This window comes from Petromyzon marinus, chromosome 36, assembly GCF_048934315.1.
Source record: "Petromyzon marinus isolate PM22_M1 ecotype Great Lakes invasive population chromosome 36, UKy_Petmar_22M1.pri1.0, whole genome shotgun sequence".
In the NCBI taxonomy this organism is placed as follows: Eukaryota; Metazoa; Chordata; class Hyperoartia; order Petromyzontiformes; family Petromyzontidae; genus Petromyzon; species Petromyzon marinus.
In genome coordinates this window covers 5,458,624-5,485,702 of record NC_133702.1, presented here as the reverse complement: position 1 = coordinate 5,485,702, position 27,079 = coordinate 5,458,624, and the positions used below count along the sequence as shown (strand labels likewise).

General features: G+C 46.8%; 1 protein-coding gene across 1 annotated transcript in view; it reads left to right on the top strand.

The window, feature by feature from the left end:
- LMCD1 (LIM and cysteine rich domains 1) overlaps positions 1 to 27,079 on the top strand; it is a 40,472-nt gene that overhangs the window by 7,905 nt on the left and 5,488 nt on the right. Inside the window, exons 4-6 of the mRNA XM_032966618.2 lie at positions 1,915 to 2,160; positions 6,859 to 6,945; positions 25,908 to 26,123. Of these exons, the coding sequence (XP_032822509.2) occupies positions 1,915 to 2,160; positions 6,859 to 6,945; positions 25,908 to 26,123 (549 nt within the window). The remainder of the gene's footprint in view (positions 1 to 1,914; positions 2,161 to 6,858; positions 6,946 to 25,907; positions 26,124 to 27,079) is intronic.

The window sequence follows — 27,079 nt, the reverse complement described above, 5'->3', positions numbered from 1 at the left end:
ATTTGCTCTCGTGAAAATAAATATTCTTCACGTTTAAGGCTATGACCCCTTTTTTGTTGTATATTATTGTGATCAGGGCTTACGATGAGCTGGAGCTCCCCATGGCTGAAGTCCAAATTTATATTTATGGGGTAATGGTATTGATGGGATGAGGAGGTGGGTGGGGGCAGTTTGAGGGACTCGTAAAACATTCAATGAAATAATTAAGGCTGGCTATTATATAGTTCTCTGCACGCCCTGCTCTTGCATGTTCCAGCTGATACCATGGCCGGTGGAGCCAGAGCTGCTGAATAATGGAGACTAGTTTATGTGTTGCAGTGATGGAAGTTCCTTGACTATAATTCACCATACTGGGCAATTTACATTGGTGAAGGGAACACATTTAGTCTCATCTCTCAACAGGTATCTGACTGCGTTAGGTGCCACTATTCACGTATAATTACTCAAGTATTCAAGGATCTCCATGTCTTTTTTCACCGCATCAAGGCAGCGAGTGCCCCATTGAAGAAGTCTATTTGTATCACCATCATCATCAGCCAAGATTAATCCACAGCTGGATGAATGCCTCCCCAAGCTATTGCAATTTTTTGCGGTTTCTGCGATTTCACAATCCTTGTGCCAAAATGCAACTTGAATGGCATTTATTTTGTATTTTTAGAAGCATGTTTTTTGGCATTTTTTTTTCCAACGGTTATGTTTTCAATAGTATTTAGGCATCCTGCCACGACAGTCTGCATGTGTGCATGTTTACGTATTTTGTGCACGAGTGCGTTGGGGAGTGGAGGCGCGGTGGTTAGCAAACTGAACTATGGACCCAGCGATTCCGAGTTCAATCCCCAGCCACTGTTAACATTAGTGGCAAGTGATATCTGAATCGGTCCTGGGCCTCTCCTAGGTCAACTCAACCTTAATTAATTGCCTGGTGTGGTATGTATACATCAGAGGTGGGGATGCAGAGGCAGCTGAGTGTGATACTGACCACACCAACCCCAGGTGTGCTTATTCTGTTCTTTATAAGACATTGGCCCAAATCCTTCATGTTGTCTATTTAGTTCACCTTTGAAATGATGCATCACGGGAAGAATAAGAACGCCTCACAATACGGGAAGATGGTAGAACCACACGTACATGTTGAGCAGTGTATTATTATGCAACTAATAAAAACCGGGAATTTAAATTGCCCCGGGACAGCTACCTCAAAAAGATGATCATGGGCGGGGGGGGGGCTACGTAAGGGACTACATAAAATAAAGTTGAAATTTAATCGAGTCGGTGCTCACGATCAGCGCTTATCCAAACCAGGGCCGCATTAATCTAGAGGCCTCTTGTTTTGAAGGCCTCCTTACCACGTTGAAGTAACACCTGAGTGATGACGGTAGCGCGCCCGTCAGAATGAATTACAACGACATCATTCGTGACTTTGCCACGGCTTGAAGCTCGGAAGGAAAAAAAAACGTATTGAAAGAAATGAGTGCAGCAAGTGATTTATGTTTGATGAATTGACCTTGAGTCGAATACATTTGTTAATTTTACATAGGTAAATCATACCTTTCAACAACTTTATCGGTGCCAACCTTATTACAAACCAATTCAGACCTTATTGGTCACCCCATGCCCTTTTAAATCTTAACGTTCATCCTACAAAGTCCCATCACAAGGGAGAAACACAAACAAATAGACAAAAATGTGTTTAGTGCCCGTATCTAAACGGCTGTACGCCGTGTGGACCGGAAAACTCAATTTCCCTGTACAAGAATACGGGGTAAACGGTATGGGTTGACAGCTATGATAAATACATTTGATTATGTAGTCATTTTTTTACGGTATGTAATACTTTCTTAGGTTAATGCTATGGAGGTGGTGGGGGGGGGTGGGGGGGGGGTTGTTGTTGAGAATCCTCCAATCTCTGTGCAGGCGGTGGGCTTCATGAGTGCCTTGCCGGACGACAAGCAGCCGGTGGCGGGCACGGAGGGCGAGCGCTACCGCCAGAGGCAGCTGTGCCGCCAGCTGCCGCCCCACGACCGCGACCCGTCGCTCTGCCACGACCTCTCGCCCGCCGAGGTCCGCGCCGCGGCCGAGTTCGCTCGGCGGTGCGCGGCCGAGACGCTGGCGGTCGGCGCCGTGTGCCGACCCAAGGACTTCATCGCTCAGCTGCAGCAGGTGGGGTGGGGGGAACGCACCTGGCACGAAGTTTGTGTTGTCCTTCACCCCCTCCGCCGCCCGCGCGACTCCGACTAGCACGGTTGGCTACGTACGCTGCGAAAGACGTTCAACGCACGTACGTAGCATTCAATGTATGTACATTCAACGCACGTGCAATCAACGTACGTACGTGCATTTAACGTATGTACATTCAACGTACGTGCATTCAACGTACGTACGTACATTCAACGTACGTACGTGCATTTAACGTAGGTACGCACGTATATGCAACGCGGGAAGGACTGTTTTGCCGAGAGACCAGGTACCCCCTGCACCAGCTTCCTCTAGGATGGGGCGTTTGGTCAGTAGAGGTGTTGTGTGTGGGAAGAGCGGTAGTGTAGTAGCGGTTAGCGCGCTGCGCTACGAACCTGGCGAACCGAGCTGGATTCCCGCTCAAGGCCAACACCGGTGGCGATTATCTGAACTGGTCATGGGCCTCCTCCCCTAGGTCGACTCAGCCTCAAATGAGTACCCGGTGTGGTAACATTACCACTGGGGAGACAAAGGCGGCCGGACGTGGTATTGGCCACCCACCCCCTCGTGTGCCGTGCCAGCCCTTATAGGTGCTCGCTTACGGCACTTGCCCCAACAGTCTGTTCCGGCGATACGGGGGATCTTTGTTTCTGTTTTTTGTGTGGGAGGCCACGATGACAGTGATATTCACCGCTTAGGAGAGTGAACTTGTCTCGTGCCAGACCTGGTCCTGCTTGGGACCGTATTCTCTTGCAGGGGATAGGAAGCTGTATTTAACAACGGCGACAATTTCAATTTGTACAGCATCTAAATGCAATTGGCGGATGTTGCCCGTGTTGTAATGGTTAGCACGTTGGACTTGCAATTCAGAGGTGAACTTAAATAAATAAATAAATACAATTTATTTTTATTTTACAAAGTTAGGCCCACTGAGCTATGTAGCTCTTTTTCAGAAGCGACCTAGCCACAAATGATAGCTCAACGAAGTGTCTTATCACGTGCTAATTCATAGCAGCCAAATACTCAAAACGCATGTTTCTAAATGTGGAGTGAAACTCCGAAGGACCCAGAAAAAAATCGACGCAACCACGGTGAGGACATGCAAACCCCAAATATACAGCAGGCGTCAGGGTCAGAATCAAACCCACAACCTCCTGCATACCAGGCGAGGGAGTTAACATCTCACCACCAATCTTGATTTGAAGCTTTCGTGACTGCAGGAATCCATACTCTCTGGTTCTTTCGGTAAAGTCACGTAGGTAGAATAAATAATCAAAGAAAACACAACGTTTCGGTTGCTTGTGTTGCGACCGAAACGTCGTGCTTTATTTTATTATTTTTTTTCTACCTACGTGACTTTACTGAAAGAACCAGAGAGTATTTCTCACCACCAGGTTGCCGGTTCGACCTATCAGCATGGCAGTTGAAACAATGGGACAAGTTTCTTGACTCTATCCACCTAGCAGTGTAATTCATACACCACAGACCTTTGGCCAGTAGGACAAAACACCTTCTTGGGGTCCCTCTAGTGGAGGCTCTTCTACCAGCAGTGGCATGAACACGTAATTGCAGGGCTGCACCTTTAACTACCTAAACCTAATCACATCTCAAGATGCTTTACAAGAGGAGCGGAGGGGGGTGGGGGGAGTGTCGGAGCATGGGGCTCACAACAAATGATGACAATGGGCCCCAGAGAGAGCCGGGGGCAGCCAGGGGCAGCCAGGGGAACACCAACGCATCTCAGGGCATCCACATCAGGCCGTGGGACCCTTAATTGACGGTTGAGCGTGCTGCGCATGTGCGCGTTCTCGCTTCATTCTGTCCAAGGAACCAACCTTTCCATGTGCGTCTGTCTGTCCATGTGTCTCCGTGACACACTGAACTTTTTCCTGGGCGTTTCATCGTATGAAAACACGGGCAACAATTAAGCCTTTGACGTAATGTGTGCTTCCCACAGAAACGCTTTACTTGTATGACCAGATGTTCGTCTCTGCACGAACAAACAGCCCTTTCTAAACTGCAGCATCAGCATGAACGTCATTATGGAAGAAGAAAAAACTCAGCGGCCTTATGTCCCCTATGTGCATTTGTGTAAAATGTACTTTTATTACAGTTTGTGTCAATGTGTATATCAATGTACGGCCTCTTTATCGATTAATTGCTGGATGAGGGCCGCCCCGCAGTCCTGGTGATTGTTTTTGTTGCCATACTTCACCACACTGGTCAGCGTGGGTTGGCGAAGGTGGGAGCATACAAGGACAGTGCAACAATGGATTTCGCTGCACTTCCCTGCAGGAGATGTACAGCAGCCTATTTAATGCGTGGTAGGAACCCATCCAAGCGCTATCCAGGGTCAACTTCGGCTTAGCTTCCAAGATGTGACGAGATCGGTGCATTCAGAGTGATTTGTTTGTACCCACACAATACATGCGCTAAACTCAAAACTCGGAATTTATAGTCTTAGGGTAAAAACATCAGAGCTTAACAGCAATCCGATTAATACTAGCCCATCCCATTTGTCTATTTAACTGTTGGAGTTATTGGTAATATGCATATGTAGTGTTCATTAATCTGTTTACATTATGACACAATACAGGTTATCCATTCAGATATCATTATTTTTTTAAGAATTTAAATTAGGCATTAAAATATTCTTGAGACTTGGTGAGGCTCTTTACTGGGGAAACATTTGTAATAATGATGAATTCGTAATAATATGAAACTATAAAAAAAATTGTACTTTACCAGGTAAGGCCCAATGAGCTATTTAGCTCTTTTTCAGAAGCGACCTGGCCACAGATGATAGCTCAACGAAGTGGCTTATCACGTGGCAATGTATAGCAGCCAAATACTCTAAACACACATTGATTCTAAATGTGGAGGGAAAAACCGGAGGACCCGGAGAAAATAGGCAACAGATTGACCTTACAGATTGACCTGCGTACTTGATATATGGGCAACACAATTCTTGTGTTTTTTTTCCTGAATAGTCTTGAGCGATCTTCACCAGTTGAACACCAAAGACTCGAATCTCAAAGAGGTGCCACGTCATCAACACTTTGGTGGACACGTGCAGGCATAGAGGGACGAGTCGCGTACGATCGCATCCGTTTCCTACCTAGCACGTGTGTGTGTGTGTAGCGGTAGTGTAGCGGGTAGCGCGCTGCGCTACGAACCCAGCGACCCGGGTTCGATTCCCGCTCACAGCAAACACCGGTGACGATTATCTAAACCGATCCTGGGCCTACCTTAGGTCGACTCAGCCTCAAATGAGCACCTGGTGTGGTGTGTAAGCATGGCCATTGGGGAGACAAAGGCGGCCGGGCGTGGTGCTGGCTACCCACCCTCTTGTGTGCCGTACTGGCCTTTATAGGTGCCAGTGAACAGCACTTGCCCCAACAGTCTGTCATGGCTACACGGGGGATCTTTGTCTTTGGTTGGATCGAGGCAGCTGAAACTGCTGTCCAATTATAATTCTTTAACACTGGATGATGATGATAATGATACATTTATGAACACCACAAAGTATGGCAAAAACCACTGCTACACGTTGACACTGAATGGAACTTCTGTGTGGGTGAGTCCCGCTTGTGCCGCTGTGTAGCTGCTGTCCGTTGCGTGTTCGGGTTGCACCATGCGTCGTCCGGCGGCACGACTTCTGACGTTTCGCTCCGCATGCTGTGACCTTCTTGGGAAAGCGAATTGAGTTGTAGAAGAATCTCCCGACGCGTGGAGCGACAACCCAACAACAACAATCTCAGAATCCTCGGCAGGGAACTGAACAGAACTTGCTCGACATTCTTCCCGTAGGAGTGCCTACTTTTCTTGGGTCATACTGCGCCTTCCACAAGCCAAGGCTTCCGGCCGTGTCGCTTCCCCCGTGAGAATTTAATAAAGAGGATCAGCCTATATATGGTCCAAATTATACAGTAAACTTCAATGATTCAGAAGCCGTGCTTGTTTTGGCCAATGCGTTGCTCAGAGAGAAAGGGAAACTGAACCCGGGAAAAAATTAGGCATACGGTCTACACAAACAACCCCTCGTTATCAACATCATCATCAGCAGCAGTCATTCTCTATCTACTGCTGAATGGAAGTAGGCCTCTGCACGTTGATGCCACCCCCCACTGTCCTGCAGACGTCACAATTCGGTCCTGCATACGATGAATAAACCTCGTCACTCCATCTCCCCACTGGTCACCCCTTTGGACATGTTTCTCTCCTTTGGCTGCCATCATTTGCACAAGCCTCATCCAATAACCCATCGTTCCTTCTCGCGATGCGTCTTGTCCACGTTTATATTGCCCTCACCCCCCCCCCGTCCCGCCGCTGGCACCTCTAATTACCACGTATGGCCACGTCCGTACGGTGCGAAATAAGTTCAACTTACGTACATTAACAAGGGATTAGAGTGCTTTGTTTCCAGCGGGTGTAATCATCACGCACCTAACATGTGCTTGTACCACAACTTCTTTGTACCCTAAAACCCCCGCAACAAACGGAGGCTCTAAGACTTGACTGGCTTGTCCACTTGTTATATCTGGCTTTGTTCCCCTTCGTGCAAGACTTGTGCCATCATCATTATTATTATGATGCTCTTAGCTTGTGGGAGATCAGCCCTGAATAAGGCAATGCGCGTTCATACGCCGTGTGATTTATTTGACACTATTCATCACCTTGCAGGCACAAGACAAGGACGGGACCAGAGGCGAGGGAAAACAAGGCGATAAGAACAGCACTGACCAAGAGGAATCATCTCCCAAAGAATTTGTGAGTCCGTGAGAAGAGGTTGTGCTTTGATTGCTGTTGCTCTTGTTCTCGTCATAGCCCCGCAGTTTATGCCGTAAATCCAGCCATGGTTTCAAGGGGAAGGAACCTCATCAGTGGAATCCATCCAAGATTAATTAAAGGGATTTGGCGACAGTGGGAATATCGGCAGGCTGAATAAAAATTCACTGGGCTATGGAAGCTATAAATAGTACTGGTAGGAACCTCCTGGTTACACCAGCCCACAGGGGATTATTGTGTCCGTCCGTCCCTCGTGCATCCAAAAATGGGAGGGGTGGGGCTGGGTGGAGAGGGGAGGGTGGGGAGGGTGGGGCTGGGTGGGGAGGGGCTGGGTGGGGAGGGTGGGGAGGGGCTGAGTGGGGAGGGTGGGGAGGGACTGGATGGGGAGGGTGGGGCTGGGTGGGGGGTGGGTGGGGTGGGGCTGGGTGGGGAGGGGCTGGTCACCCCGTGGTGCCCTTATAAAACTCAACGTTTAACCTACTCACGCCGGCTTGTGCCCGCCCTCACAGTCGGGCATATTTGCGGAATACACCACGTGGTGCCGCCGTTGACCCTGGCCATTGACCGAGCAACCCAACGTTCCTACCAGCTCCCTCCGCAGGAATGTGTTTTGCTATAAAACACACTAGTTTTGCCCAATCATTGTATATTGATAGGTAAGGGATCAATGAGCATTGTCAATATTAACCATGAGTGTGCACACCCCACGATTAGCAGAATAGGCAAAGGCAATTTTATTCGCCATCTAAAGCGCTTAAAATAGTTCATCGGCACTCAATCTCCAAGAGTCAACGACTGCACGGACATTTTAAGCGAGTCGGAACGTGACGGAGTGAAGAGTGCCTTGTATAGGTTTTTTTTTAATATGTTGATCACATTCCACAACCCAAAAGAGACGAGTGGCAGCACTGAGTCAAGTGTTGAACAGTCCCTGTTGAATTGGTGATGACGGAACATTTATATTGCTCTGGACACAAATGTGGTTTGATATCAAATGTGATTTGATAGAAATCTTAACTCACTTATGGACTGATGCAAGTGATGCAGTGGTTTGTGCACTGCCCTGTGAAGCCAAGCAAACTCAGTCGGAGTCCAAGCCATGGTTGACATTAGTGGTGAGTGATATCTCCATCAGTCCTACTCACCTTCCGTCGTAAGCCTTCATGAACCCACAGCAACCAGCATAGTGAAGTATGGTAAAACAACTCACGTGACCAAAACAGCATTGGAAGGCCTTAATCCAGTAGTGGATGAAAATAATAGCTGTACACTATTAATATTATTATTAATATATTTTTATTATTATTTATTAACCCATCGGATTATATATTTACATACCCATGTCACTCAAATGAGAACATATTCGCAGAGTACATCAGTTTTGTTAAACATACAGTACTTTCCGAAACCTTTTTCACTGATACAAAATATATTCCGGCTAGCTTTACTACCCGACTTGGATTCACGACGCCCAGCCGCCTTTGTCCCCCCAGTGGCGATGATCACACAGCAGTTACTCGTTTGAGGCTGAGTCGACCTAGGGGAGGCCCAGGACCGGTTAAAATAATCATCATCGGTTGTGGCCGTGAGCAGGAATTGAACTCGGGTCGCCGGGTTCGTAGCGCAGCACGCTAACCACTACACTACAATGCGTTACGCTTCCACATGTGCGGGTCACATGACAGATTTGACGTCACAGCTCAATGGCCGTGCAAAAAATATCTGCATTATTGAGCTCCCCCCCCCCCCCCCAAAATTTTTGTATTTTATAATTTTTGCATGGTGTACAGTCTCGAAAGTACCCACATGGCAAATTTCAAGTTTGTTGCATGTCGGGAAGTACACTAAACATTTTGAAGAGATACACATAATCATAACTTTGCCTTTTATATATATGGAGATAGTTTTTTTTAATGTATTTTAAGCATTATTCATTTCGCGTTGTTCTAAGTATTACTGAAATACATTATGATTGTTCTGAAAATGTTTAAGAGGCACATTTTCTGAGGAAAGAATATCTATAAATCACTACCAAAGTTTCTAATACTTGTATTTAGGTAGCATTTAACAAAACAACGATTCCCCGTATAGCCTTGTGCTGTTAGCGAGCACCTATAAAGGCCAGCATGGCACGCGAGGGGTGGGTGGCCAACACCACGCCCGGCCGCCTTTGTCTCCCCAGGCAATCAGTTGAGGCTGAGTCGACCTAGGGGAGGCCCAGGACCGGTTCAGATCATCGTCGCTGGTATCGACCGTGAGCGGGAATCGAACTCGGGTCGCTGGATTGGCAGCACAGCACGCTAACCGCTGCACCACCGCTCCCCCCAAATTCAACACACACACAAACAAACACACTCACGGCCGCTCAGGAACGGTCGCGCGTTCATCCACACAACTCAAGTGGGTTCACGCAGGCACCGCCGCCGACACCCATTTAAACAAAAACAGGAAAAGTAACAGACTGAAGTAGCAGACTCCAAGAATGTGCAAGGAAAACACAATGTGACTCGCTCACAAAAGTGAGGCCCGCTCACTCCGCACAGTGGAGCGGCAGGGGGTGGTGGACGCAGCAGACAGGGGAGGTGGTTCGCGTGTCCACAGGAAAAGTGAGACCCGCTGACTAAAGTGCAACAACGAAGCTCGAGAGTTTGCAAAAAACATTTTTTTAGAAACATACATCGAGATTATTTGAGATTACTTTTGGTTGCTATAAATGTCCAAATGATGGGCCGCTTTGTTGAGCTATCATTTGTGGCCAGGTCGCTTCTGAAAAATAATTTAATACCTCAGTGGGCTTTGCCTGGTAGGATGGGGATGGTTTAGTTGTTGTATTTGTTTGTGTTTTTGGGTTATTTGTTTACCTCGCTTTTACTTTGCACGACTATCACGAGTCTCTGTTCTGTTTCTTGTTATGACGTTCACACTACCCGCCCCTACTGGACATCTGTGAAAAAAGAGCTTCATCGCTCATCGGATTCCTCCAGTATAAATAAATATTCTGATTCTGATGCACTGATTAATTGACTGTCTTATCAGACCCCGTGGTGTTTAGAGTGCAGTCTCCAACTCATATCCACTCGATCTCTCTTTGCCTCTAATTATGCGCAATGAAGAAGGGCAATTGCCAGAAACGTCACCTATAATGTGTGTTTTTATTCTTCCTTTTAAGGCCACGTAGTGCTATTGATAAATGTGACGAGTTCGCGTTTGTTATTTGTGCTTGCGTGCACCACCACTGCCAATGCGGGAATCACCAACTATTTGTGTTCACAAGTCACAAAGTTAAAGATTTGTTGCGGATGATATGAAGCATCTGGGGGCACTCTGGAACGAGGCCGCTCTTGAAGGTGCAGCTAGCTGGAACTGTGGAATGGGCACAGTGTTCTGCCCGATCGCACTGATAGGAGATCTATGGATGGATAGGGAGGGGGGCGGTGAGGTCTTGAGTGCTACCAACAACAGTGCTCTGTGATTTGACCTGCCACGTCCTAAAGGAGCTCTCCCGGACGCCGCCCTGTCGACAAAGTACGCACACGACAGACACATTTACTTCAAGTCGTTCCAAGGGGTGCGTATTTCACGCGATGATAAAAAAATAAAACCCAGTCTTTTGAAATTTTTCACCCTGGCGGCTTGGAGGTGGGATGGGGGGGGGGGCGTCATTGCGTCACCCGTCACGTTATATTTAGAAACGGGCCGAAGGTATTTTCTGGGTTTTTAAAAGGAATGGGAGAAAGCTAAAAAAAGACTTAGCACACATTCCTGGAATTAATCATCCCCTGATTATGCCCCGAGCCCCGTGGAGGGTTTCCGTGTCTGCTCAGCGGAGAGGTCAAATTCCACAACAATCCGAAGAGTGTACTCGCACGTCTGGCTACACGCCGTGCGAAGGTCTGCAGGTGTGTTTGATGTCGGCGTTTCGCGTTCAAAGAAGAACACGACTTTATGCGGCGTACAGATATTACATCCCCACGAAGGTCACCTCTCTGTAGTCCGCTCGTGTTAATAATGTTTTTCTTCTCCATCAATTGAGCTCACAGGGAAGTTTCCGAGTGTGTGGGTATAGAAGTCCCGGACTTAAGGGTAATTTCAATCGCAACTTTTGCACGCCTTTGATTAGCACGGTTTGCTAGGTACGATGCGAAAGAAGTTCAACAATCATACGGGAGCAAGGATTGTTGCGTTAAGAGGACAATGCCTGTTGAATTTCCCACAAAGCGGTGTTTATTTTATTGATCATCTCGGGATAATGGGCTCAATGAATACTCGACTCACAACCTTCTTGGTTACAAGCCACGTGTCACACTGCTGCACCGTCCAGCTGGTTGCTGCGTATTCGCATAGGCAGTGATGCCCGGTAGGGAAAGTACAGTGAGTGTAGGGCATCATAATCAACAAAACCGAGCTTGCCAATGTGGCCCCATACTTGACGATGCATTCCTCAAACTTATGAGTATTACCATGAAAATGACATTTTTTTATTTATTGGCTAAAGTTTGAGCAACTATAAATCATCACATCCATTACCCAATATGGAATTTACTTTTCACATCTCCACTGCCCCCCCCCCTATTAACATTCCAAGCTTCTAGCTGAAAAGGCAGTTTCCTATCCTGCTGGACAATAGAAGCCATATCAGCGATTGTCATCACCAGCAGTGTTCACCCATTGTCTCGCGACAAAACCGTGTTCCTGACACTGGACGATTGTGCGTTGGTCCCTACACCCTTGTGAGTCGTTAGGCTGAAGTACCAAATTTAACTTTAAGCCTGAAAATTATCCACCGTTCTTCTTGGTGGATGGTTTTGTGCCGGGCGGTGGCGGTGCACGCGCTTGGGTCGGTGGATGATCGCACGAACGTTGTGAAACTCCCTTCCTGTGGCCGTCGAGGTGCCACGTGCACTTTGGTTCGCCGAGAGAAGGCAGCACGGCCAGTGGATTCGTGGCCACTGTTTCCATCTCTACGGGGATACAGCGTTGCTCCCTCACGTGCGCGTGTTCTCGCCGGTTTACAAACACTTATATAAGCACGTGCCATGAATTGGCTGCAAACATCTTAAAATAAAAACCCAATGCGAGACTCTCCTTAAAATGAGTCATTTGACTGTAGCGTGGCTTTTCTGGATAAATAAGTTAATTATTATTATTATTTGGCCCTGATCGAACGTGCCACGCTCGCCAGACTTTTCCTCCCCATGATCGACCTCCAACTGTCTCCCGAACATGCCGGATTTTGAACTGGCCGTAACTGCTGCGAACGGATCATTGCCTTCACCACCCTCGCAGAAGCCGGTTTCCAATGTCAACAGAAATCCGGCACAGCAACGAATGACTTCTCCGCTGCCTATGACACCGTTTGGCATCGTGGCCCCGAGGCGCGGGCAGCCAAAGTCTTCAGATGCCATTCTACTGTAAACCTAATCAACGCAATACTCAGCAACCGTGCTTTCAGGGCACACCACGCTGCTAACCACAGCCGCTGGAGAATTATGAACAATGGCCTCTCTCAAGGCTCGGTACTAGCACCGTCACTATTTAACATTTGTGTGAGTGACCTGCCATGCACATCACCTCGCAAGTTCATATATGGAGATGACATAACCCTTGCTGCCAATACTCCGACAGCTGATCTCATGTTATTGGAGGTGGATTACCGTTGCCAGCAGACTCCTGACCAAATCCTTCCATAATCACCACAAGCGCTTCCCACCTGAACAATCATGCAGCAGATGCCACCCTTGGTGTGTCCTGCTGTGATAACCCAGTGTGCTATGACTCAAATCTAACATATCTAGGGGTTCATCGCGGATAGTTGCCTGACCTTCACACCCCACATTAAACAGATCTGTAAAAAGACATAATCAAGAAACATGCAGGAACGACTTGGGGGGGGGCGCCTTAGCAGATGCGCTGCCAACTGCCACCCTCTCACCAAGTAAATGGCGCTCCAGCCTGCTCTGGGTGATTATGAAACGACACTGTTCGATGCACGATTAAATAATGCGATGCACATCGTAACCGGAACATTGAAACCGACACCGATCCCCTAGCTCCTTGTTCTGGCGCACATTCTGCCACCAAATATCCACGCAGAGACATGCAAACTGTAAGGTTAGTTTACGCGTTTTATCACCTTCCTAGAATCTCACCCAGATCTGGAAGAAGGCTTATGGACAGTGGAACAACGCAGACATCCAGAATAAACACCTGATCATTCCAGACCAAAACTTCACAGCTCCTGGCTTGACATTCCTCCTCGATGACACTGGCGGTGTAACCATCAGCCGCATCAGAACATCAACAGGCCGATGTGCACATCCCCTTCATGAATGGCATATTAAAGACAAGTCACAGCGTGAATGTGGCCATGTAATCCTAACTTTAGACCATATCGTGAATCACTGCAGTCTGCGCTCCTTGAATTGGAGGAGCAGCAAAACTACACGAACTCCCTCCTGAAGCCCTCTCGTGGCGAGCAGACCTCAACATAGGCATTTCGCTTCTGAACATATTCCTGCTATACGCAAGAATAGAATAGAAATCTACCTTCTTTGTGTAAACACAGAATGAGCGAATGATAATAATGTCTAAGTGATCGGCGGTCGTTCAAGTGCATCAATACGTATGGAAGAAAATGTGAGAATTAGCTTCTCAAAATGTACGTCTTTTCGTGCGATATGTTTATGGCGGTTTAAATAAAAATGTAAGCAGGCTGCAAACACATTCCAGCGGTACTGACGTTTAGAAAAATCTAGCGTGTTTGTTTTGTTGACCTTATGGGCTCCTTGATGAACCCACTCTCCCCCCACACCCAAAATGAAACTGCACATTTTCCAATTAAGGCCACTTACGTGAAATTACAATAGTAAATGGTTTCTTTCAGCCCAACTTAATGCAAGGCTGCTGCATAAATCAGAGGTGGAATGCACGTAATTAGAGCTGTCCTCAACAGGGCAGCAGTGTTGCCTTGGCGGACGGCAAATTTTGCGCATGACAACTCTGATTTATTTGGGGGTGACGCGGTGGCGAGATGTTAACTCTCTCGCCTAATACACCAGAGGTCGTGGGTTCGATCCCGACTCTGGTGCCTGTATACTTGGAGTTTGCGTGTTCTCCCCGTGGTCCGGGTGAATTTTTTTTCCAGGTCCTCCGGTTTTTCCCTCCATATTTATAAGCATGCGTTTAGAGTCCTTGGCTGCATGACATTTCCACGTGATGAGCCACTTAGTTTAGCTATCATTTGTGGCCAGCTATATAGCTCAGTGTGGGCCTTACCTGGTAAAATAGTTTAAAACAGCCCCACATTAAAGTTCGATTTAAAGCTTTCGTGACTGCAAGGATTCATCTTCTTTGGTTCTTTCGGTAAAGTCACGTAGAATGAGAATAAAATAGTAAAATGAAATAAGACAATAAAATTCTCACGACGTTTCGACCACAACACAAGTAGCCTTCTTCAGGTGAAGGAACACAACTGTCGGGACGACAGAATTTCAATGAACGCTGCTAAGATTCGTAGCGTCTTTTAAGCTGCGTGAGAGAAGTGAGGCACCATGACAAAGAGAGTTTACATATCAAACATGAGAATTTAGCATTGAAATAGCTGAGGGATTAGCTTGTGACTGGTCACAGAAATAGCTATGTTAAAGTCAAAGTTTACACATCAACAGAGGCACCTAGTACAAACGTCGTGAGAATTTTATTGTCTTATTTTATGTTATTACTTTATTCTCATTCTACGTGACTTTACCGAAAGAACCAAAGAAGATGAGCCCCACATTAAGTTCACTTTTTGTTTATTTCAAGGAGCCTTAACGGTTCCCTATGTTAATCTGTGAGTCGTCAATCAACACTGAGGTGGTGGGGTGGGGTGGGGGGATATCACGGAGGGCAGCGCCGGCTCTCTGTCGTGTTGCTGTAATGGCAACTGCAGGTGCACGGCGCTGTGGCGAGGAATGCTGCGTGTGGGTTCAACGTTCCCTTCTTGCTCGAGATTTGGCGCAGAGGAAGCGGTGTCCCACACAGGTGCTTGCGAGACTGTGTTGGATTAATTTGAGGTGGCGTGCTAACGGTAACACGAGCCGTGAGCTTGTGTTTTTTGTTTTGTTTTAATTATTATCGTTGTTATAGATTTTGTTTCAACGTCGTTTCTAACGTTGAAAAAAAAATTACGTTGTTTCAGTTTCCGCATTACTTCAATATAACCTCATTTATAGAGCGCCTTGACTCAAGGCGCTTGATGATGTGGCTCGCAAAACGATGGCAGCATGGAATGATGCGGTTGATAGGGGATGTACAGTGATTGAGGAATGAGTAACAGCGATAGAGGAGTGCTTAGGGGTCACGAAAGGATAGCGGAGGGACGGGAAGGAGCGGATGGGGCGAGAGGAGGCAAGGGAATGGGCAATAGAGATGATTATTCAGAGCCCTATGTCGATCCACTGCTGGATAAAGGTGTCTCCGAGGCGTGTCGGTTTTGGAAGTTTGTTTTGACGACGACTTTGTTTGACGATCGATAGTTCACCACATCTCTGCGACGTCTCGCTTGGTTGTAATGATACATGCCGCCCAATATTTCTTAGAAGCGAGACGTTAGGTATTGGAGAGCTGTACTCAACTATTTTTATTTTACCAGGTGAGCGATATAGCTATTTTTAGAAGCGACCTGCCCACAAATGATAGCTCAAAGAAGCGGTTTATCGTGTGGAAATTTATATCAGCCAAATACTCTAAACGCGTGTTTCTAAATGTGGAGGGAAAAACCGGAGGACCTGGAGAAAAATCCACACAGCCACGGGGAGAACATGCAAACTCCAAATATACAGGCGTCAGGGTTAGAATCGAACCCACGACCTCCTGCATACCAGGCAAGGTAGTTAACATCTCATAGCACAACCACAAAAGCCTGTGCAGTCGTAATACCTCACTATGGAGGTCATTGCAGATTGGTGGACCGGCTCAGAAATTACTCACCATTAGTGCTAGTCTTGGTCATGAATCAAATGCAGGCCGTCCGCTTAATATTGCAGTGTGCTAACCACAGCACCACATGACCCTTCCCTCACAAAATGAAACCCATAGCAGAAATTTAAAATATATTCCATCTCATCAAATTCATATTTGTAGAGGACTTCTTGAACACACATTGCTCGCATTGGAGATGTTCAACAAGACGCTTAATCAAATGCCATTTACAAACCCATAGTTGATGAGCCTGTACTTTGCCCTTAAATTGTTATTGTAATTTTTGTTATTTTACATCAACCAAAACATGCGTCCCAAAATCATCTGCCAGATAGCCCTTGGGAGTTGCGGTGCCGCCTCAGTCTGCTGGGAACTTGTCCAGAACACCCTGAGCTTCTTGACTCCACGCTGCGCGCTCTGTAAACACGCTGAGCAACACGAGGGTGATTGGGGGGGGGTGGAAATTCAGCACTGCATCACCAAGTGCCAGGTCACTGAGATGGATCTGAGCCTCTGTCTACACTCTGTGGCTCTGAGACGCTGTGCCATGAGACCCAGGTTCAAGTAACATGAGTTTACGCAATGCTGTGAAACCCACCTCGGTGTCACTTTAATTTGCATCACACTTTGCAAAACGTCTCGTGTTTAAAAAAAATATATATAGAAATGTTGTGAAACTCCAAAGAAATTGGAACTGTGTGTTCGCGGTTCAGCCTTTCGCACTGGATACGTGCTCTCATCGCTGAACATGATCTCGGAAAAAGAACGATGAAGTTTAATGTCGATGCGTCAGCATCAGGGCCGCTGCTGTGGTGTAACGGTCAGCGCACTGGACTTGCAATCCAAGGGTCATTCGATCTCGTGGCGCGGCAGTTCGAAACATTCGACGATTTTTTTTTATTACCCACGCCTGTCCGTCCAGAAGTACGAATGGACACGCCGCAGTTTGTTGATTGGCAGGTCCCGTGTGGTAGGTCAAAGCACGGGTGCTCCCAGACCTTCCAAGCTGACTGGCGAGCGTTGAAGAGTAGGCCAAATACCCTGTGGTAGAGGGGTCTTCTGTAGAGTTTCCTATAATAATGCTTTCATTGTACATAGCGTCATTCATGACAATGGCGTGAAAGAACTCCCAACACACACACACACACTAGGCAAATGAAAATCCTACTACTACTACAACCACGAAAAATAAAAAAAAATCAAGAAATGGCACCAAAACAAAAATCACATCCACAAGCAGCGGGGAGAGCAAGAACATTTGCAGGGGGCCACACCGTTACCTTTCACCGCGACCTTATACACCAGCGTTCTTTCTTCACTCCGCACCTCCAATTAGCACGGTCGCCTACGTACCGTGGCGAAAGAAGTGTGAAAAATAAGAATAGGTTTTGGCGTGTTCGCATGCTTGCATGTCCGCCACGAGTACGTGTGGTTAATGCAGCCTTGGTTCCTTGCAAAACGGTTTATATTTGGTGTTTGAACACCTTAACGCCTGTTTTATTTCCAGAAAGGGTAAAATCTATTCTTAGTTTTCATACTTTGATGCTGGCAAAAAGGTCCCATGGTGGCGCTAAAGAAGTTAAACAAACGTACGTACGTACGTGAAAAGGCGATTCATTTGGGTTTTACGTTGTGCCGGGAGATGCCTGCCTGCATGTACGTGTCACGACATTCCACGAGACGACGAGAGGAGAAAACCCAAACGGACGCGTGAGAGGGGGACGGCCGTGGCGTGGGGGGGATTGTTTGGCAATTGGGTATTGCTCCCTTGTGAACATGAGAGCACGCGCCAAGCGCTCTTTAAAACCAGAGACGAAAAAGCACTTTGTCAGAGAAGAAGCCACACTCCGTTAGCCACTCGAATGTAATGTGCGGCCGTCAGATGAAATGGGAACCACCGCTGTTTTATTAGATGTAAGAGAAGCCGTTTTTTTTTTTTTGCGGCTGACCATTTCATGTCTCCTTACCCAGAGAACTCCACAAGATGTTCCACGTCAAAGCAGATATTTTTTTATTGAGCATAAGGCAGAATACTCTTTTTAAAAATTTACTATCTTCACGTGTAAGACAACACGTTAGCAGAAAGAGGTACAGAACAACATGTGGAATTCATCTGTTTTGTCTGTATGGGATCGAGTGTTTCCCCCTCGCACGTGTGGGTTTTCTCTGGGTGCGGCATTTCTCTCCCACATGTAAACATTAATTGGCCGATGACACCTTAATATATAGAGGATCGCAGAGCTTGGCCAATTGTTGGTCGCGTCTGCTCACCAGATGGTTTCCTTCCTGAATATCTGCGGTTCCTCTTTCCGAGAGCGAGTAAATGCTGTGACGCATTACAAGCTGAAGTTATTATCATTAAACCATGTCCATATACTTGTATGAGATTATTATTTTCGAACGCTCAGTGCAGCCTGTTAATATTGTTTCACATGATAAAGTACCAAGTTTTGAGTATACAGAGACCAGTTTATAAATTACATAATTTGTGAGTGGGCGAGACCCCTTGTCTGTGTTGAAACAGGTTCATACACAGTGAATGTAACATACATTTACAGACACGACTGAATTCTACAGTTACATATATACTTGTACGTGTTTTTGCACTTTGTACAATGAAAATGCCACAGTTGGATATAATTTAGTCAACAAAAATGTGTTTTTCCCACTTAAACAAGCCAGTGGTGGACATTCCACATTCCTATGACAGGTATTTAAATCGAACAAGCATTTATTCCCTCCCGACAATTCAATTAATCGTCATGATTCGGGGGTCGCGATTCAACTCAAGATTCAATTTTTTTTAACATTACGGTGATTGTAACGGCCACTAGTGGCTGCAGGGATTACGTGAAACCAATATACGTACAACATATATACAAATAGAACATCCTTAATTCTTACACACGCCATTCTGTGCCTGTATCGTGAACTTATCAATCAGTTTTAATCAATTCATGAACGCAATGGTTGCGCTTCACCCAAACACTGCCGCGGGCATTCGACCAGGGCTTAATTTCAGCCGCATATATCCTAGGCTGAGTCCTTAGGGGATATGTTTGACGAGGAGATGAAGCCCTCGCATTAAAGTGCTGTACATCTTATCCATCCCAGAAGGACAACAGCGGGCTGAGTCAACCCCCCCACCCCCGTCCGAACGTAAGCCAAGCTCTCCGGGCCACTGTGCGACCCACAGCCAATGTTCGTGTTATCGCGCACCGAATGCATTCATTCCACGATTAGTGGGGGGTTGGCGCGTCGCGTTTTCGACACGTGCGCATCGGAGCAAATACTTCCGGGGCTGAGGGTTCCAATCAGCTCGAGGTCAGCAGAGGAGCCAGTGGAACTCCTTCCACTCCCGATTATTACGGCCAAACGGTCCCGTGCTGCACGTGGGCGAAATGTCCAGAGCCCAGTCGTTCGTGGACATTTGGTGCGCGGCATAGAGCCGTCAAGCGAAGGCGGCGTGTGTGAAATAAAGTGGAGGAGTCTGAGGTCCGACTCCCTGTGCGAGTTTCATTGGTGGTGGTGGTGGTGATGGTGGTGATGGTGGTGATGGTGGTGAGGGGTTTTCCTCAAACCCATTCCACTGACCACCTCCTGGAAACATTAAACCAGTGTCAGTTCTAATCTTCCATTTCCCCCGAAACGAAGTGTTCTCTGTATTTATCCGATGCTTCTTAAAGACATCCTCCTCCCTTGTTAAACGAGAAAACAAAGACATGAATCATCCGTTATATAGATAAGATGTGAGATTTACTGGAGGGAACATTCATAAACGGCTGCAGCGAGTCTCTGCTCTTTAATATCAACCAGCCGCAAAACTGCTCGATTTCCTCTTGTATGGGGCACACGTGCAAATGTGTGCGTCCGTTCATTAAAGTTCTCGACGTGCGTGTATACTCAAACCACCTACGCATTTATCAGAAAAGACCCAGAGAAGCTGCGAGCTCCAATAAGCCACCATGGCATACATCTTTAACAGTTTACGTTTATTGGGCTAACCGGCAACCCACACGGATCCAGGAGTTGAATGTGGGAGGACAGCGAAACCATGGTCTTTTTTTTTTAGGAGTTGCATTTTTATGAGCAGCAGAATCAAAACGCACGATCCCGCCATTACTGCGGCTGTTTATGAGTTTAAGAAGACACGGTCTGGATGGAGACCGCGTCTTTTTGCCCCCGGCTCATTACATCCACAATTGCCTTTGCCAAAGTTGCTTCCCGGCCACTGCTTGTGCGGATTATTTTAAGCCTTCTTTTTCATACGCCTGCGATGATCGCACAACTATGGACCGCAAAGGCCAAAAATGCCAGATCAAAGCAGATCGTTTAGATAGAGGCAAACACAAGGAATCGATGTTATTTTGGTAACCTTCCTGCCTTTGAGTGTTTGGCTACTATCAATGTCCACGTGATAAGCCACCGTTGAGCTGTCATTTGTGGCCAGGTCGCTTCTGAAAAGAAGAACTATATAGCTTAGTAGGCCTCACCTAATAACATAAAATAAAAGTTTAGTTCATATTACTCATGAAACTCAACACATTCATCCACAACCCTGCCTTAAAAGGGGTAAAAAATATATATAAAAATATATAATAGGTGATGTTTCAAACAATGACTCTTCTTCATAGCACGTTCTTCATAGCACTGTCAAAACTCCTCAGTTGAACACATAGGCTTTCGCGACCAATATCATCCAATATACAGGTTTATTGATTTAGATTGCGTAAATATATAAATGTGTCGTTAAACCCGCCACCACCCGACACAGCCAACTAGTAAGGTTTGTCACGTAAACTGAACATGCCAATTCGTCACTAGTTCAGCACACCGGTGTGTTGGAGAGCAAAGCCACAACAGTTACAATCTTGAGTACGACGTTTCGTCAGTAATTACAACTAGCTTCATCAGGCGGACAGCCACGATTTGTGGAGAAGTCCTCCTGTTTCATTCCTTAAATAAAGGCGTAGATGTGCTGACATCACTTGTGAGCCCCTCTTTTACGTGACAACCCTTACTGGTTGGCAGTGTCACGGGCCGCCGGGTTTAACGACGCATTTATACATTTACGCAATCTCACCCAAATAAACCTGTATTATGGGAAAAAAATACTCCTCTCTTGAAAAGATAGCCTGCTTTCAATGAACCCCCGGGGGGGTGATAAGACACGAAGTGTGCTCGTCCATGTCTCTTATCATTACTCATGCTCCTTTTCGTTCAATGTATTTGCTATGATAAAGGGCCATTGCCTGAAAACATCACCCGAATTGTTTCATTTTAAGGCCCCACACTGTTGTTGACGAACGTGTTGAGTTTGTTTTTGTTGGTTGTGCCTCTGCATCACTGCCAACCCAGCAGCATCACCAAATAGTTTCCTGCATCGTGAGCTGTTTCAAAAGCAAAAAAAACCAACAAAGGCAGTGGTTTCCTGCTCAATTAAACATTGGGAAGTGCTCATCTCCGATTTACAACAAAGGACAGTCCTTCAGTTTCATTCCACGTGCAAAACAATCGTTAGAAAATAACCGGACAAACATTCCACCGCGTCACTCCTGCGAGACAGGAATGTGAGATAAAATGAACCCATGGCTGAATAAAAACAACTTAACACACTCTTTGGTTCTTTCGGTAAAGTCACGTAGGTATAAAATAAAATTAAATCACGACGTTTTGGGCGCAACACAAGCGTCCGTCATCAGGTGGGACAACCACAGCAAGAAACAACTGCTGAAGTGGGCAAAAGGGCTGCTGTGACAAGAGGCTTTATAGGTAAGAGAGGGGAGGAGAGATAGAGGTGGGGGGGGGGGGTAGGAGGATTAGCGGGGCTGGGAGTGGGAGGCAGAAGAATCTGGAGATGCGGATATGAATGCAACACCATGAAGCAGTTAAGGTTTTACCTGGTTAATAACATCCTTCCAATGATTGCTCAATATGTATCCATCTTCTCGGTTGAAGTTATGTCTATGTTTATATATCTGGATGGCTTCATGAACAAACCTTTGATAGTAGCCCGAACGTTTGCAGAGTACATTGGTCTCGGAAAAAACGATATCATTAGAGCCCACAGCGTTATAGCAATGGTCAGCCACGGCGGAGGTATTGGTTCTGCCATGTTTCAGATCTGCCTTGTGTTCGCGAACACGGTCCGAGATATGTCGTTTCGTTTCCCCAATGTAACACCCACCACAGGTGCAACTTAGTTTGTAGACTCCAGGATATCGCATGTCAGGAATGACATCCTACACAGATGGGATTAGATCACGGATTTTGTGTACTGTACTGAATCGGACCTGGATCTTGTGTTTGTTTAAGATTTTGGACATATTTTTGGTAACACCTGCTATGTATGGTAACGTGATGGTTTTGATCGGCGTCTCAGGGGACTGTTTCTCCATGGTTGGTGAAACAGCTTTGTGAATAATGCGGTACGAGTACCCATTCATCTTGAGGGCCTGGTGTACGTGTTCCAGTTCACTGGCCAGGTGGTGTTGGTCAGAAATGCAGTGGGCCCTATGGTGTAGTGTTTTGATGAGGGAATTCTTCTGTGCCGGATGGTGGTGGGAATCAGGTTTCAGATAGGAATCTGTGTGGGTGGCTTTCCTGTAGACAGTGTCCCAACGAGCCATCAGGTCTCTTCTCAAACAAAACATCCAGAAATTGTAGCTTACCATCCTTCTCCACTTCCATGGTGAATTTGATGGATGGGTGTATGGAATTAATGTGGTTGAGAAATTGGTTCAATGCTGGCAGATCATGTGGCCAAATGACGAACGTGTCATCTACATATCTCTTCCACAAGGAAGGACGTAGGGTGGATGTCTGGATGGCAACTCAACACACTCGTCAACAACACCACCACTACCACCAAAAATAGTGGGCCTTACCTGGTAAACTAATAATAGTTTTTGTTTTGTTTCATATGTGACGTTTCAGGCAATGGCCCTTCAACATTGACGAGTGTGTTGATTTGTTTGTTAGTTGTGCACAACTGCCAAGGCCGCATCAACCAAATGTTCTGCTGGAGAGGTACATGCCAATTTGCGTCAGTGATGGAAATTCCACATGACTATGACCGGGGCGAGTGTTTACACAAGATAATCGCTGCGGACATCTTCACAAAGTTATGCAAATGTTGTCAGCTGAGTCGGCTTCCAACTTTGATTTGAACTTGAAACCTTCCCATAGTGAGCGCACGCACACGCAGCCAGATGCATGATCTGGTCTACATTTCCAAAAAGTTTAATAACTGTCCTTTTTTACTGCACCATCAATCTTCTAAGCCCACTCCAAGTCCATATTTTTTTTGCACGTTTGTAAGTGGTTTTTGTCACATGTTGCGAAGTAATACCAATCGACGGCATCGAGCATTATAAAAATGGCGTCATTCATAACCGTCGGCTTAACGCTCAAGTGTGATCACTGAGAGTCAAGTTCTTAGTTATACAAGTAAAATTAAAAACACAGCAAGACATTTACAAACAAAACAATATGATTTTAGCTGGGGTGGTGTTTCAATGCACAATACTCACCACTCTTTATAGTACATTTTATTGGTAATTATAGCCATACTCATCCCCTGTTATAATGGATTTGTTAGTTTATTTTCCGACAATTTTAAGTTACTTGAATATTTAAACGAAACAAATGGTGAATAGAGTCTCAGGCATTGTTGATGAAATATAATTAGTTTTGTGGATATATTTCACCAGGAGAAAGAAATATTTTGGAAATCTAAAAAAATACTTTCTCATTCATTATCTCAACTTGTGATGCAAATTGTACCTCTCCAGCAAAGCATTTGGTTGATTCTGCCTTGGCAGTTGTGCACAATTAACAAACAAATCAACACACTCGTCAATGTTGAAGGGCCATTGCCTGAAACCGTAAAACGTCACATATAAAACAAAATAAAAACTACTATTACTTTACCAGGTACAGTAAGGCCCGCTATTTCTGATGGTGTTGTTGACAAGTGTGTTGTGTTGTTTTAATTCAACCATGGGTCATTTGATCTCAAATTCCTGTCTCGCAGGAGTGATGCGGTGGAATGTTTGTCCGATGCTTTTTGAATGATCGTTTTGCACGTGGAATGAAACTGAAGTACTGTCTTTTGACAAAAGCTTACACGCTCAATAGAAGTGTGCACTGAAAAGGCCTGCGCAGAAAGGGTCATGATCCCACTTGCTGCACTGAATCGCTGTCTCTTGGCCACCTCACTGTTTAGCAGGCCTGGGAGTCTCACAAACCTTGACGTAATCCACCAGCCATTGCCTCCAATATGCTAAATTATAGTCGAGCGCCACTACCACCGTGCACAGCAATAAAAATGTGCAAATTAAAAAGATGTGACTATGCGGAGGGAGCAGGACACGTGTGCACGTGCATGAGTGCCTGGGGAGCGGTAGCGTCGCGGTCAGCGCTACGCTGCGCTACGAACCCGGCGACCTGAGTTCGATTCCCGCTCACGGCCAACACCAGTGACGATTATCTGAGCCGGTCCTGGGCCTCTGCTAGGCCGACAGAGCCTCAAGTGAGTACCTGGTATGGTGCGTAAACATCGCCACAAAGGAGACAAAGGTGGCCGGGCGTGGTGCTGGCCACCCACCACCTCGTGTGCCGTGCCAGCCTTCATAGGTGCTCGCTAACAGCACTTGCCCCAACAGTCTGTTAAGGCTATACAAGGTTTTCTTTGTCTTTGGTGTGGGTGGTACCCGTCAGTTCGGTTCTGGGTAGACAAATGTGGCTCGGGCATGTAGCTGACCACGCAAACCTCCTTGTGCTATTCGCCAACAGCACCCGCTCCAAACAGACCCTGTAGGCTTTTCGAGATCTGCGTCGCTCTCGAATGCGTTTTTTTTGGGGGCATAATCCCCAATTTTGCTCCACGTACTTGGGAGCTTCTTGACCGGCTAAGTCTTCACTTCGTGAAGAAGATCCCAGCACAAGGGGCGCAACGTGCTGCACATCGTGCCGAGAACACGCGGCGCAAGCCAATAGCACATTGGAGAGCTGTCCAGCGCAAACTTGAACACTCAACACAGACAGGGTATCGTCATTGTCGTGGGTTTTGGTGGTCGAAATTTGCCGGTGTAAGACGGTATGCCACGGAACACCAAGCATGTACAGGATGGTCCAGCTGTCTTGTGACCCCCATTTAATTCTCTAAAACTTAAATCTTTTTTTTTAAATAAGGTTGATTTAAAGCAGAAATTAATACGCAAAGGAAAACAAATGTCAGGGGTCAATTAATTGGGGGTCACACGTCATCTGGGACCACCCTATCCACTGGTACTTTTCAGAACGGTTACTATTCCTGGGCTATTTTCCCACAGAGGAGAAACGACAGTGAACATTGCCTTCTCGGACGAATAGGTTCCATCGCATAAATTTAAATGTGTCGTTAACCGACCAGCCCGCGCCCACCCGACACAGCGACTTGGTAAGGTTTGTCACGTAAACAAAACGTGCCAATTAATTACTACTTCAGCACACCGGTACGTTGGACAGTCAAGCCACATTTACAATTTGAGTACGACGTTTCGCTGGTGATTACAATATTGGTATTCATAATGAAAACCTTTCTCGCGAATAATATTGGACTCGAAAGCCTCCGTGTTAAATGCCGCCACCTGTCTGTGCCTGCGTGTGCCCCGGTAGCTGTGGGGAGCGGTAGCGTAGTGGTTAGCGCGCTGCGCTACGAACCCGGCGACCCGAGTTCGATTCCCGCTCACGGCCACCAACACCACCAGTGACGATTATCTGAACCGGTCCTGGGCCTCCTCTCGGTCGACTCAGCCTCGAATGAGTACCCGGCGCGGAGTGTAAAAGCATCGCCGCTGGGGATACAAAAGCGGTCGGGGGTGGTGTTTGTCACCCTCCTCCTCGTGTGCCGTGCCGGCCTTCATAGGTGCCGCTCGCTAACAGCACTTGCCCCAACAGTCTGCAAAGGCAACATGGGGAATCTTTGTCTTTTGTCGTAGCTGTGTCCCACGTGTGGCCTGAGCGTGGGCGTGGAGGAGCCGGCGGTGCTGGCTCGGCTCGGGGCCGACCCCCTGGCCTGGCACCCCGCCTGCTTCTCCTGCAGCGAGTGCTCCGAGCTGCTCGTCGACCTCATCTACTTCCCGCACGGGGACCGCCCGCTCTGTGGCCGCCACTACGGGGAGGCACTCTTCCCACGGTGCCCGGCGTGCGACGAGGTAGGGGCGCGGGGGGAGGGTCCATCCACTCCTTCTCCCCTCCCTGCCAGCCCCCTCCTATCCCCCCCTACCCACCTCCCACCCCCCCTACCAACCTCCCCCCCTACCAACCTCCCTACCAACCCACCTCCCACACCCTACCCACTTCCCATCCCCCCCTACCCACCTCCCCCCTCCTACCAGCCTCCCCCCCCCTACCAACCTCGCACCCCCTTCCAGCCTCCCAACTCAAGCTTCAAGGTCCATAGTGTAGCGCGCCACCCATCCACCCGCATCACTCAGAGGTGCATTGTGCTTTCAGGGGCGAGATGGTTTAGTTGTACAAGCAAACTGCACTCACCAAATGTGGAAAATGTCAGGCATTATTACTGCTCGGTGTATTCAATATCATGCGCCCAGATGTGGGAATTTTGTGAAATGTGCAGCTGTACTTGTAGCTATGTGGTTATAGTGCAGCTGTGAGCAGACATATGAGACTACTAGAATTTCAATAAACCTCGATCCCTAGAGATACCTCCACGATTGATAACAGCTTAAATTTCATTTATTAAGAGGACTCCACGAATAACCTTCACACTCCTGATATTCAATACTCTCTCAATGCACTTAAACATGTTGAATTAGATTTTGATTTAACGCTTTCGTGACTGCAGGGATTCATATTCTCGTTTTTTACCGAAAGAACCAAGAATATGTTGAATTAGGTTGCTCATGAAACTGTAATATAGTGTTTCAACTCTATGCACATTAAAATATAGTGCCATCTTATTTTGCGGTGTATGTAAGGCACGTCACATTATGATTAGCAAATGTGTAAAGTAACTTGATGAACATCCCATACACCGTAAATCACACCAGGCACCATTATTTTAAAAGGAAAGTAACAGAGGACAACTGCCTTGGTGATCTCATCAAGGAACGTAAACCATCACGCAAACTCTGGTCTTCCTCGCAGC